The 14,368-nt window shown below is 32.5% G+C and overlaps 3 protein-coding genes across 3 annotated transcripts; all 3 read left to right on the top strand.

Moving 5' to 3' along the window:
* Positions 1-262: 262 nt before the first annotated feature.
* On the top strand, positions 263-3,120 carry LOC126667162 (exopolygalacturonase clone GBGE184-like). The gene is made up of 5 exons (XM_050360129.2): positions 263-636; positions 1,183-1,482; positions 1,844-2,133; positions 2,496-2,709; positions 2,800-3,120. The coding sequence occupies exons 1-5, from the start codon at positions 427-429 to the stop codon at positions 3,025-3,027; spliced, it is 1,242 nt and encodes a 413-aa protein (XP_050216086.1). The 5' UTR covers positions 263-426; the 3' UTR covers positions 3,028-3,120.
* A 2,286-nt stretch (positions 3,121-5,406) lies between these two features.
* On the top strand, positions 5,407-7,068 carry LOC126670698 (multiple organellar RNA editing factor 3, mitochondrial). Its single transcript, XM_050364507.2, has 4 exons — positions 5,407-5,809; positions 5,894-5,991; positions 6,452-6,517; positions 6,628-7,068. Exons 1-4 carry the CDS (start codon positions 5,430-5,432, stop codon positions 6,879-6,881), a joined length of 798 nt encoding a protein of 265 aa, XP_050220464.1. The 5' UTR covers positions 5,407-5,429; the 3' UTR covers positions 6,882-7,068.
* A 1,648-nt stretch (positions 7,069-8,716) lies between these two features.
* On the top strand, positions 8,717-11,901 carry LOC126669638 (uncharacterized). The gene is made up of 2 exons (XM_050363159.2): positions 8,717-10,237; positions 11,434-11,901. The coding sequence occupies exons 1-2, from the start codon at positions 8,993-8,995 to the stop codon at positions 11,608-11,610; spliced, it is 1,422 nt and encodes a 473-aa protein (XP_050219116.1). The 5' UTR covers positions 8,717-8,992; the 3' UTR covers positions 11,611-11,901.
* The last annotated feature ends 2,467 nt before the right edge of the window (positions 11,902-14,368 follow it).

Here is a 14,368-nt window from a genome sequence, read left to right as displayed (position 1 = left end):
AAAATTCCTGTTTCTTGCAAAGAAAGTTAAGTGAAAATCTGGTACTAAATTGGTGGCCTGAAATGAGAGCTAAAACAAACAGATTAAGTAGCAGACAATGACGAAGACAACCCAAAGACTCTTACTCCTAAATCCTCGGAACCTAAAAATCTTAATTATAGCAAAAATATTTAACCAAACAAACAGCTAACCCCAAAAATATCTATGAAATATAAGCGACATTCTATGTATAGCATTTAACCCTAAACCGTTTGTGTTTACCTAAAAACAGGGTATAAAGAAAGAGGCATGAAAAGAGAATTTTCACTCATTTCATTGTATTGTATGTATAATCAAGCCTCGTTTTCGGGGCGATTTACTTTTATGTTTTAAAATAAAATATTTAAGAAAAAAAGGGTTTTAAAATTGGATTCGAGAGGAAGAAGAATGGCAATGGCCTTATCTATGAAACTACTGGCAAATGCCATTCTTCTCTTGATATTAGTTGCGGTCGACTCCGAGGCTAAGGGCTTGGGTCTTCACCGTGCCGTTCGACGCGGTCCGCCTCGTGGGGGTGGTCGGAGAAATGCTAATGAAAAGATCTTTAATGTGTTACGGTTTGGTGCAAAAGCAGATGGTAGAAAGGATAATGCATTGGTAAGACTATCCTAGCAAGTACAATGGCATTTGCCAAAAAATAAAATACTTTTTTAGATTTTAAAAAATTTACTATTTTTTTTTGTTAAATGAATTTATCTATCAACAGCGATTATTAGTTTGCATGTATATACTTTTTTTAAACTTTATAAATTCGGTCTATTATTGTTTTGAACGTAACCAATTTAATATATATAATGTCTATATGAATAAAATTTATCAAACATGACTCATATATAATATTGTGGGATGTATGTTTTAACGAGTTATTTGAAAACACTAAAAAAAATACAAAATTGGATTGATAAAATTTAAAATAAATAAATAAATAATCTAAGTAACACAAAAAAAAAATTCAATCAACGTTTTAAGCTACGGAAACATGTCGGAAATTTAGCGTTTCGATTCGAAACTTTAATTTTAACAATTTTTTTTTTAAGAATAACACTTTCTTCATGTACATGTACAAGTGTCTCGTTTTTTCATATTCGTGCCACTTAATATAATCTCAGAGGTGGTAATAATAATGGTTTTGTTTGTTTTCAGGCATTTATTCAGGCATGGAAGGCTACATGCAACTGGGGTGCAAAAGCAAGGCTAGTGGTTCCAAGAGGAGTGTTCTTAGCATCGGCCATTGTATTTCAAGGACCATGCAAAAATCCATCTCCGGTTGTTCAAATCTTAGGAACTCTAAAAGCCGTATCGGATATGAGTAATTATGCAGAAGATTTTTGGATATCATTTGAAAATGTAAACGGCTTATTACTCACCGGAACCGGCGTTATTGACGGCCAAGGCCAAAATGTTTGGAAATATAACAGCGGCGGCGGCGGAAGTTTCCCAGCAGTAAGCAACTACTCCTTTGTGGTTTAAATGAATATATAATAGGAAAAAAAATTATTTATACCCCTAAAGTTTTACTCAATAATTAAATAAGTTTTCAACGTCCGGAAATATTTAAATAATACTCCAAAATCTTAAAAGTGAATAATTAGGCTCCCAACATTTTATTTATACATCAAAATTGGGGCATGGTTATTCATTTTTTAAGACGTTATGTGCATAACTGAACCTTTCTGGATATTGAAGACTAATTATTTGATCTTAAAGTCAAATATTAGGGGCATAAATAATTCTTTTCTCTATATAATATGTGTATTTCATTAATGGTTGTAAATAAAAAATTTGTTTTTGTGTGGTGGTGCAGAATATTAAATTCTTACATGTGTCAAATGGAATCATAAGACAAATCAAATCTGTGAATCCAATGGGGTTCCACATTGGTATTGTTCTGAGCCAGAATATCATAGCTAGGAATCTCCATCTGAATGCTCCCGGAGATAGTCCCAACACCGATGGTATTCACATCAGTCAATCCAATAAAGTCAAAATTGTTCGAAGTGTCATTGCTACCGGCGACGATTGCGTCGGCATGATTCAAGGAAGTACCGATATCACTATCAAGAAAGTCCTTTGTGGCCCCGGACATGGCATCAGGTAGCATTCCGAATTTAATCTTCGTATTTTCGATGAGAAATGTTACAACATTGCGGATTAGATATTTATGCAGTTATTCAAATATCATTATTCCTCAATCGTTATATTTCGATAATTAAACTTTTATTTTATACTACGGAAGATTATTATAGCAATTCCCGTCAAAAACTACTTATATGGCAATGAAAATTTGTATGTTATCCAAAATAGTTTTTGACATGAATTTCTACAATAACCTCTTATTGATTACCAAAATATGATAAATAAATCGATAATAATATTTTTATAAAGGTTGGAGTTCAGTAACCAAATAAAACTTCAATCCGGTTTTAATTAATCAAATTATTGTGTTTAATGAGCAGTATTGGAAGCCTCGGAAAGTATCAAAATGAGAAAGATGTGAGAGGTGTGATCGTATCAAATTGCACATTGAGGAACACAGACAATGGAATTAGAATCAAAACATGGGGAGGATCGCCTCCAAGCCAAGCTTCATCCTTGATTTTCCAAGACATCGTCATGGACAATGTTCGACATCCCATCATCATCGATCAATCCTACGGATCTAAAGGCTCGGTTAGTTTTCCTATTTTTAACTCATCGAGTTCCTCATTTCAGCATTTCATTTCCAACAACTAAAAAGCACATTGTTTCGTAATTTTGCAGCCGTCGAGGGTAAAGATTAGCGATGTTAGATATACGAACATAAGGGGAACGACAAATTCGGAAGTCGGAGTGGATCTTCAATGCAGCAAACAGGTTCCTTGCGACAGGGTTCAATTGTCAAACATTAACCTAAAGTACATTGGTGGTAAAAAACTAGGTTTCTCATCTTCATGTACAAATGCAAAAGTAAGCTATGCTGGAACGCAATTTCCACCACCTTGCAGATAAAAAATTACGATCTCTGCTCATATGTATCAGTATTACAACACGACGGGTCCGAAGTTTACGGAATTACAGTTATTACAGTTGATAAAGCTTCAATTCAATGCCTAAATATTGTTACTTAAATCTGATGTGCGCAGTTTTGGGTTCAAAGACAAAATAATTGGTAGAAAAAATAATAGTATAATTTTCGCATCAGTATTAGCTTTAATTATTTGACGATTATAGCCAAAGAAAGGCTCTAATTAGTGTATCAGTAATGCTCTTCTTTTCTAGACAATTTCTTAGGAGTTAATTTGAGAAATCAAAAAGACTAATTTCTTACATTTTATCAAAAAATAAAAAACTAATTATAATAATGCACGAGAAATTAATTACCAAAATTCGATCGACGGATGTATTTGTATGCCTAATTAATAAGATCAGTTTACTCAGTTAATAAAAATAAAAACAGATTGGTTATCTATTATGCAGATTGATTATGTTATGGAAGAACTAGTTTTTACTTTGGGCTCCTTTTTTATATATCTTAATTTTCTATTTATTGTACTCCTTACAACTTGTTTAATTGGAATAAGTAGATTAATAAAATATTTATTAAGAATTAATATTTACTTGATTCTTTTTATATATCTTAATCTTATAAAATATAGGACTCAACTCTGAAATAATCTGGATCAATTTTAATGTTTTAATAAATAAATAATTAAATTTAAATAAAAAAATTAACTAAAAAAATTAGTTCTAAAAAATTAAATAATAATTAAACAAAGTTGATTATTCACATCAAGTTACAATATTTCTAATTTTCTGAATACTGAATTTGTTTAAAAATAAATTTCAAAAGTAACCTTTTGCTTATGGTAAATAGGTTTGCTTCATTTATTATTTATTTTATTACCTTTATCTATTTAATCTTTAAATTAAAAATGTTTTGATTAAATAATTATAACAATTAAATTTAAAAATACTAGTCTGTTTAACTATTTATTTTAATTAAAAAAATTGACGTTTTAAAAAAATAAAACTTTCTACTCTCCGAATTTAAAAATAAGCCAATTGCATATTTATACTCCTAATCCTAAACTTTAAACCTTTGGTCACTTGCACTCTTAAACTTCAGTAATAACCATTTTTAACACTTAAAATTGCTTTACGGTTAAACACTTTTTGTCCTAGCGACTTCCTCATATTTATCAAGAAAAAAAAATATTATTAGACCCTTAAAATTTATAAGCGAACTATATATAGTTGTTGAATATAATTTTTTAACAAATTAATTTAAACTTTTATTTAAACAGTAACTAATTATATGCTAAATTAATATATTTAAAAAAATAAAATGTTTAGATTAATTTAATCAAATTTATACGTTTTTAAGTTTATGAAGCTAATCGACTTTTGTCCAAGCAAGTAACTCTCTCTCATGATGCAAGTGCATGAACATTAAAAAAACATTAAATGTAAATGCTAAAATGATCATCATCTAAATTTAAGTGTATAAATGTTTTAATGACTAAAGTTTGAGGATATAAATATGTATTTTTCCACAAAAAATAAAACCCAAAGTATAAGGCAGCATAATTACCAGTTCACTGTCCACATATCTGATTTTTTTTTTTGAAATCATCAAATCTCATTAAATCGAATATGAAACAGTTACATTTGTAAGAAATTCGGAATAATTCGAAAACTAAATCCGATGACCTGACATGGAACAGACAACATGCTGCCTGATTCGCAGATCTTACTTACGAAAATAAAAATAAATTATTAACTGTTTCGCTAAATAAGTGCAGACTTCGATCACTCGTCGATCAAAACTTATCCAATCACCCACAAACTCAGAGCATTCCATTCAATCACCACTTGATAACTCCTTCATAAAAAAGAGACAGCAAACTCCTACATAAAAAGGAGACAACAAACCTTTCACAGAGAAAGGACAACAAACCTTTCATAATGAAAGGACAACATAAAACATTCAGAAAAAAAACAAACAATGAAAAACAAATAAAACTAATATAGCTCATAAACGATTCCATTTTATTGATGAAAGATCTTCGATCTATCTTCACTTCTTGGTAAATGAATTGCGCTTCGTTGATAGGTTTTAATCCATCAAAAAAATGAAAAAGAGTCGCTATTTATTATATTCTATCAAATTAAAATAACATAAATAAAGGGATGGCTACCGTCAAAAACAAAAATCAAACCATTGACGGCAGCCGGAGAAGAAATAAGAAGAAAACTCTTGGCGGCTAGGGTTTTTTTAGAGAGAAAAAAGAGGTTTTGTATATAATTAAACTTATATATGAGCTTTCAGAATCTTTGAAAAGTATTTGAAATATAGTTAAATCATGTCCGAGGTTTAATATTTGTCCACATATCTGATTAATTAGGCAAAAATGGCGTATCTGACCGCACGGCGGAGCATAGCGTCGCTGCTTAACCGAACTCTAAATTCTTCTTCTTCTTTATCACCGTCAATTTCCCCCTCTTCACATTCACGATTCATTTTTTCCTTACTAAACAAATCCGTACTCCCACAACTCCAACCAAACTCTATCGCCAACCCGACCCGGTTCAAAACATCCCGTTCGGGTTACTCGCCATTAAACGACCCGTCACCGAACTGGACCAACCGGCCACCGAAGGAAACAATTTTGCTCGATGGGTGTGACTACGAACACTGGCTTATCGTCATGGAATTTGCAAGTGACCCGAAACCCAGTGAAGAGGAGATGATTAATTCTTATGTTAAAACCCTAGCTTCAGTTTTGGGCAGGTTGGTTTATTGAGTGTTATTGATAAGCCTTTAAAATTTAGGTTTTTTGATTTGTTTTAATTGTTTTTGGGTTCTTTTTTTTAGTGAGGAAGAGGCAAAGAAGAAGATTTACTCGGTTTCTACTAAAACTTATACTGGTTTTGGTGCTCTGATATCTGAGGAGCTTTCTTATAAGGTTAAAGGTAATCGTTCTTTCGTTTAGGGTTTATGGTTTCGGGTTTTGATGAAGGAATTAATTGATCATTGTGCAATAATTCAATTCCTTGCAAAATCATGTTTATTCTGTTTGTATAGTTCAAGAATTGAAACATAACAACTCTGAACTTCTAAAACATGAGAACTAGGTGGCACGAACACGCACACGGGTAAACGGGACTTGGAGACGGTGAAACAATATTATTATAAAGTTTCTTAAGTAAAAGATGAAATTTTGTGTCTGAAACGTTTCCGAAACGGGACACATTGATTGAATGAAGTGTTCGTGCTACCTAGCATGTGAATGAATGAATTTGTGAAGTCAATGTACTTGAAATCGAATTCTTGCACTTTCTTTTTGACTATATAGTGGATTGAATAAGAATAACATCCATCTCATGTTAAGGGTTTCAGTGTTTTATGGTTGTAATTTTGTTGAATGAGTAGGTCTCCCTGGTGTTCAATGGGTTTTACCAGATTCATATCTCGATGTTCCTAATAAGGATTATGGAGGTATGTATTTGCATGATATAAGCTCTAATTTAATGGCAGAATTATGTATTTGATTCCTAATCCTAATGTGAATATTTGCATTTTCTATTGGTCTCTTTGGTTTGAACCAGGGGATTTATTTGTGGACGGGAAGGTTATTCACAGGCCTATGTATCATTTCAACCAGAATAACAGACAGCAGACTAGGAATAGGCCTCGTCAAAGGTATGACAGGCGCAACGAGTCAATGCAAGTTGAGAGGCGAGAACCATTGCAAAGACAAAGCGCAGGACCATCTCTTCCGCAACCTCCAACCCATGGTCAAGCTCAGGGCGGAAGCGCAGGGGGTCCTACGAACCCAGGGCAGGCTAACCCGGTTACATGAGAAGTCGGTATGTAGTTCCTTAGCTTAAAAGTTCATCTTGTAGTATCAAAATATAGAACCTAAAACATCAAATCGTTTTCCTTTTCTCTTGGATTTTGATATGGTTATTGCACGTCGAGTTTCACTGTAACCATGCATATTTTATGGGAGATTTTGTTAGAGAAATGAAATGCAAACCCTTTGGAAACGTTTATGCATTTAGTTGTTTTCTTTTTCATTTATGTTTGCTTCTCTCATTAAAATTGGGAGTTTATGATTAATATGTTTCACAGCATGTTTACATCTACTCTACAGGTTCAAGTAATGGCATTATAAAATATATATAGACTATTTCATCATTATGCTTCTCAATGCACAGGATTTGAAATGGCTGGATTCTAGTTTTTTCCCTTTCAAAATGGAATCAAAAATAGAAATGTTTTAGTAATTTCAAATTGAACCCAACCAAATTTATTGGTTCAATAATTTAATTTGGTTTGGTTTTACACATTTGAATACACTAAAGTTTGGCAAGACAATTCCAAGTACCAATTGTTTTTCTATGAAATTTTAGTTGTGGATAGATTCTAATATAAAGAGCTCATAGGAGGAAATTAAATTTAACTAAGTCAATAATGATTTGCTATTTCAGGACACCATGAATGAAAATAAAGTATATTATCAATATCAAAATAATTATGTAAATTAATTCTTAAATCTATTAGCCAATTAACGAACAATATTGTGTATTATTAATTAAATATTTGGGTTATCTATAAAACTGTCTAAAAAATCACTTAATTTTTAAAAATACGTTGTTAATTTTTTTTTAAATTTTGCCTTCATAATGAAAATCTTTTCAAGTTTTATGTATTTATGTTTTATTGAATACCCCCAATACTATCGTACTATCCCGTCTTCCGTAAAAAGTGAAGGATTCAGGTCTATCCCCATTTTCAACTTTCTTAGTTGTGGAAGGGGCCTGCTAATAAGCACCTCACTCTTTTTTATAGGAGAATGGATAATCGTCCAGGTCTTATTGTGAAAAAAAAAAAAGCGCCCTGCCACAGCAGACGGGTTGGTTCCTCTGTCGTCGCCGGAGAGCTCCACTTGGCACCGTCGGATCACTAAGGCCGACTTTCGTCCCTGCTCGACGGGTGGATCCTGCAGTCAAACTCCCTTCTGCCTTTGCACTCGACACCTCTTAAGATATATTACTGATACTATGATATGGGATATACAAAGCAAAACTTTTTAAATGTTGAACAAAAACTTTTCAAAAAAATATATTTTTCAAATATTGAATCTTTTTTTTTAGGTTTTTTCAATAATTTTTCTTAAATAGTGTGTTCTATATCATTCTGAACTAAAATGAAACTAAATGTACAAATAGCTCACTATTCACTCTACCCAAATAAAATGAACAAAGGGTCAACGCGCCCCCTGAACTTGTGACACGGAGTTATTTAACTAAATTTTGACTTTTTTGAAAAACTAATCTCAAAACTCTCTTTTTTTGTCAGATTACCCTATAATTTAATATTTTTATTGTAAAAAATAGGTTTTAATTTTATCTCAACAATTAGAGAACTTTCTAATTTTTTTATGCATCTCTCATTTCCGATTTGTATTCTGCATGTTATAAAAATACAATTATGGAGTAATTTGATACAAAAATGAAGAGTTTTGTGGTTAATTATTCAAAAAGTAAAAACTGAATTAAATGACCACGTGTCACAAATTCAGAGAGCGCGTTTATCCTTTCTTCCAAACAAAATGGACACAAATTGATGGGCCTAATTTAAAATAGCCATAACCAAATCCTACAAACTCTTCACTTTCCAAAAATAACCTTGATAAATTAGCAAAATTGTGCTCATCATCCTGAACATAAACAAATCGGACAATTCAACGTGCCTCCCCACCTGTCCTAACCATCACATCGCCTGACCGTTTTTCTTCCGCCACCGCCAAAAATCCCGTCATTTCACATTTCCACCGCTTCCCTTTTCAACATTCTCCGATCTACTCTCTTGACCTGCTCAAATCTTGTATTTTCATTATAAAACAGGTACGCATTGATTTCATTTTAATCTCTTAGATCTTCAAAAATTTAATCAAGAAAACAAAAAATGAATTCCAATTACGGAAAAGGCTCATCTGGGTCATTAAACAATTTCAATTTCGATTTCGGAATCGGTTCAAACCGACCCAATCAAATGAATCAAACCTCAACTACGCAACCAAAGCCAGCTTGGCAACCGAATAAACCTTCGTGGACTCATCAACCGGCTCCTACTCAATCGGGTTTGAATGGACCCGCCGCTATGGTGGGTGATATATATGGCAAGAGCTGGAATTCAACGGGTTCGGGTTCGGGGATTGGGATTGCCGAGAAGAATCCGAATTTGTTTGGGGATCTTGTTAGCTCTGCTTTGGGGCAGGGACATAAAGGTAATAATAATGTTCCTTTGAAAAAAGTTACACCTGCATCTAATCATAGTTCATATTCAATGGGAAATTTGGCTAATTCATTGCCTAAAACTGGTAATTCTGCAAATGTTAATGTTAATGTTAATGCTAGTGGTAGTGGCATTGGTAATGCTAATATTAGTAGCAGTAGAAGTTCTAATATCGGCGGCCCGTCGATGAAAAATACGATGAGCGCAAGTCGAGTTGGAGGAGGAATGAGTGGTGGAAATGGGGATCCATTTGGTTCTTTGGTTGATTTTGGATCGAAACAGCAGTCGGGTAGTCTTAATTCTGTTGGTAAAAGTAGTGCCAAGACGAGTTCTAGCGAGAATGATGGATTTGGCGTTTTTCAAAATGCTACGAAATCGAGTGCCGCGGCAGCCCCGTCGAGTGGTTTTGGTGCAAACAGTTTTGAGTTTATGGGATCAAATGCCAGTTCCAACATTGGTGATTTTGGGATGCCTAAAATGGATTTTGCTTCTCAGAAGCAGACTCCTGTTCAAACTGCTAGTGTGGATTCGTTTGATATATTATTTCCCTCTTCCTCGGCAGCTCCTACAATAGCATCTGGAGGATTAGGCGGGAAGCAGTTCTCGGAACTTGATGATTGGGGAGTGGATTCAGACTTTGGAGGAGGTGTTGTGGATGATGTGGGTGGTAGCACCACAGAGCTAGAAGGGCTTCCACCTCCTCCCGCTGGGGTCACAGCTTCTGCAGCGAAGAATAAGGGCGTGGATAATCAAAAGCAGGGACAATATGCAGATGCTATCAAGTGGTTGTCTTGGGCTGTAGTACTTTTTGAGAAAAGCGGTAGTAGCGCTTCCACTGCGGAGGTTCTGTCTTGCAGGGCTTCATGTTATAAGGAAGTTGGAGAATATAAGAAGGCAGTGGCCGATTGTACCAAGGTATAATCATCGGTTTCGCCTTTCTGCTCATGCTAGTTATCTTATTATTGTTCTGAATTTGAATTTTTTGTTGAATGTTTCTATAAAGCTGCAAATGTAGGTTAATTGTTTAGTATGTTGTGGGACACACTTGCATTAGAATTACTTTTATTTTTTGGATAATTTGAAAATTAAAGGTCTGCTATTCACATTTAGATCAATCGAAAAGTATCCATGGTAGTGATTAAGTAGCTTGACAGACTGGTTGTATGATGACTATGGTCTATGTGCTAATCTTTTCAAGTTAATTGCTGAAACTTTACTCGTCTTGATTTGGACTATGACATTTTCTGCTTGGACCTTCATGAACGTATTAGAGAGACTGACATATGCATATATCCTACTTGAACAACTAACTAATTGCTGACCAGATAAATCTAAAAGAATATTGGCCATTTAAAAGTCAGAATTAAGGATAGCAAAGGATAGGGTTTGGAGTGAGTTTTGAGATGCTCTTGTTCTATCCATTTTGTGGAAAGTCATCTAGGCTTAGGTTCGGGCTTGAGGCGAGTAGGGTCGGGTAATAACTACTTATTTCTATGTAAATAAAATTCATAAAGTTATATACAACTTAAACTTTTTCTGTTATTTTTCTATAATTTTTATATGTGGAAGGATGTATTTTTATGTACTTATTTAGAATTGCAATAATATAGAAGCAATAGTCGAATGCCCAAATCGTGTTTTGTATAGGGTTTGCTAATGCCCTTACTCACCTTATATATTTAATGGTCGAGTAATAACTACTTATTTCTATGAAAATAAAATTCATAAAGTTAGATACAACTTAAACTTTTTCTGTTATTTTTCCATAATTTTTATATGTAAAAGGATGTATTTTGTATATTTATTTGGAATTGCAATAACATAAAAATATTAGTCGAATACCCATTTTGTGTTTTGTGTAGGGTTTGCTAATACCCTTACTCGCCTTATCTACTTAATGGTTGCATACTACTCGTCATTTTCAGCTAGGGTTGACCGGGTAGCTATGTTAGGTTTCCCTAGTCAGTTCATTACTGAGATGCTACTCAATCTGTGGATAATGCAAAATTCTACGAATCAGTACCTTGTTCGTACTAATCCCGTCTTTTTATTTTCCTCAAATATCTATCTTACTGGAATAGAAAATTTATAGTCTACTTCATGTCACGCAGGTGCTCGAAGATGATGATGCAAATGTTTCGGTTCTTGTACAACGTGCACTCCTGTATGAAAGTATGGAGAAGTACAAACTTGGGGCAGAAGACCTGAGGACAGTTCTGAGGATTGATCCTACTAATCGGGTTGCAAGGAGTACTGTTCATCGCTTAACTAAAATGATAGACTCGTGAGATTCTGCGACCACGCCTGTACTTGTAGCTTTTTTCGTTTCCGTTGATACCTTTCCCCTTCCATTAAAAATGCGGGGAATTCGTATATGATGTATTAAATTACATTTTTGTTGATTGTGATAGAGAGTAATCATTGTTTGAAACTGAAAAATGGCTTTGAATTTTGGCATTCTATTGCAGTATGTACTTTTGTGAGGAGTTCAGCTGATGTATCATTTTGTGTTATTTTTTTTTTTGTAATAAACATGCAGTCATCATTTTCAAATTTTAAGCTCTCATAATTTTATGTAATGTGAAGTGTGAACAGTAATATGCTTTATTGTCTGTTGATGATTTTACATCGATGGTTGACATGGAGTATCATTTTTGTTAGTCAATCCAGATCGTTCAGTCTTACTCAGACTTGTTCTGTTAATATATAGCTAGTGATATTTCTAAAGATATTGGATTAAATCACATTACTCTAATTATTATTATTATTATTTTTACCTCTATACATTGAGTTTGAACAATCATTTGCCATCATTTTCATGGAGTTCATTTTTTAATTTGATTATATGATAGTATATTCAAAATAAATTCATTAACATATAAATCAATAATATTTTTTTTTGATAAATGATAATTATATTAGCTATTTCACAAGCTGCGGAAGGCAAAAAGAACGGAATCTAGAATTTCGAAAAGAAATTTAGGCATCGGAATACATCATTACTACCAAAAATAAAATGAGGGTTGTGATATTTATACTGAATAACCCCCTTATTAATACAAACCCAAAGTAAATCCTTGTAATCCGTCAATTGATTCCGAAAAACTTGCTTGTTTCTTACTTTTCAAATCTCCCAAATTACAAAAAAACCAAATAGTAGCCCAAAGCTTCTTGTACTTCACATTTGCTAACTCCTAACTCCATCCATTGAAGGTAAAAGTCGGAAATTTCACCTGGAAAAGACCAAGCCGAGACCCCAATTCTATTGAAAAAAGAAGACCAAAATCTCCAAGCTAACAGGCAAGAAACAACAATATGGAAACCTGTGTCAATATCAAAACAGTGAGAACAAAACTGTTGATCCAAAGGAAGCACATTGCGGCGAACCAGAAATTGTTAAATCAATAATATATTTTTTTATAAAGTTTAATATCTACTTATTATTGTTCTATTTTTGTATTGTTACGCAAATACTCATTATCTTCTACAATATTATATTAACGTGCCGTTTGGTTTAAGAAATTTCAGGGAATTATTTTATAAATTTAAACAAAATTAATTGTGTGATAAGATAAATTAATTATCAAAATTCATAAGATGTTATCATTCGCCATATTTTTTATTTAAAATTTTATCTCCTTGACGGAGAGTCTAAATTCACCAATTTTCATCAACGAGTTATTATCCAGTTGGTATAAGCATTTGATGATATTTTATTAATACTGTGACTTAATTTCTCTCACAAGTGCTAAAAATTATCCATGCCTAATGATAGAAATAACACACTAATGCGTATACATGAAGGCAGTGGCGGAGCCACATTGACAATGAGGGCTAATTTAAATTTGTACATGTTATATAAATATTTCATTTTGCCCCTTGCAAAATTTTGGATCGTGGTTTAAATCCTCACACAAGTACTTTCATTCCCGAATTAAAAAAAAAAGATTTTTTTTGTCTTTTTCATACTCCTACATAAGAAACTATTACAATCTGCCCCTTTTAATTTTAATTGTTGGTTCGACACTGTATGAACGATTATTGTAATATTTATTATTTTAAAATTATATAAAATTATTAATTTTACATTCAATTAAAATGATGTAAATTTAAAATATATGAATTTTATTATGGTTTATAAATTTAAATTCTACATTTTCATTAAAGTTTAACAATTTTATTTAAATGCATATAATTATGCTGAAATTCTATGGGTTATTGTTACCATGTATCATCACCTTTTGCGTTTTTTCGATTTAAACACAATCTTCAAAACGTGAAGTGACACCATATATTTCAACCTTTCATTATGTGACATATATAGCCTAAATGTCCAATACGACGTCGTTTTGGTCATTTACACGGCCAAAAACGACATTGTTTTTATAAAAAATAAAACATAAAATGCAAAACGGGTCATTGATGAAGATTTTGGAAAGATTAAGATGTAAGGTGAGACATTTTATAAATTGTGTTTAAATAGAAAAAAAAAACGTTGAAAGTAGTGATATACGGTAACTATAACTCAAATGCTTTTCAACTAAATAACCTGAAAGGCCAAAAATCTGGTGTTTTGGGGACAAAAATTTATGCTGCCTCAACTGGTGCAGGAGAACTTCCTCTGGCAGCTTGCATGTGAAGTTACCGCAAAATGCTCTACAATTTCTCATTGAGCAAATTAATACATTAATTAGTACATTATTGTTTAATTGGTGAGTTATTAATCAATTTAGTCATAATTAATTAAATAGTTAATCAGTTTAATTCTTATAATTTTTATTTAATAATATTTTTTTTAAAATTAACATATATTTCAAAAAAATATATATAAATTATAAAAGGTTAATGTCATAAAAATTCACCAACTTTACACGTTTTCTCATTTTAATCACGAAGTTTAAATTTTCTCATTTTCATGCACGAACTACCACTTTTTCTCAAATTCATACACGGTGCTGAGGTGTCACGACTTCATTGGTGTAATTTGCTGAGGTGGAAAAAAATGAAAAAATTCTCTTTAAAACATTATTTTTTCCATCACTTTAT

This window comes from Mercurialis annua, linkage group LG2 (assembly GCF_937616625.2).
Source record: "Mercurialis annua linkage group LG2, ddMerAnnu1.2, whole genome shotgun sequence".
NCBI lineage: Eukaryota > Viridiplantae > Streptophyta > Magnoliopsida > Malpighiales > Euphorbiaceae > Mercurialis > Mercurialis annua.
The sequence above is the reverse complement of the archived record's forward strand: the minus strand, read 5'-3'. Positions and strand labels throughout refer to the sequence as shown.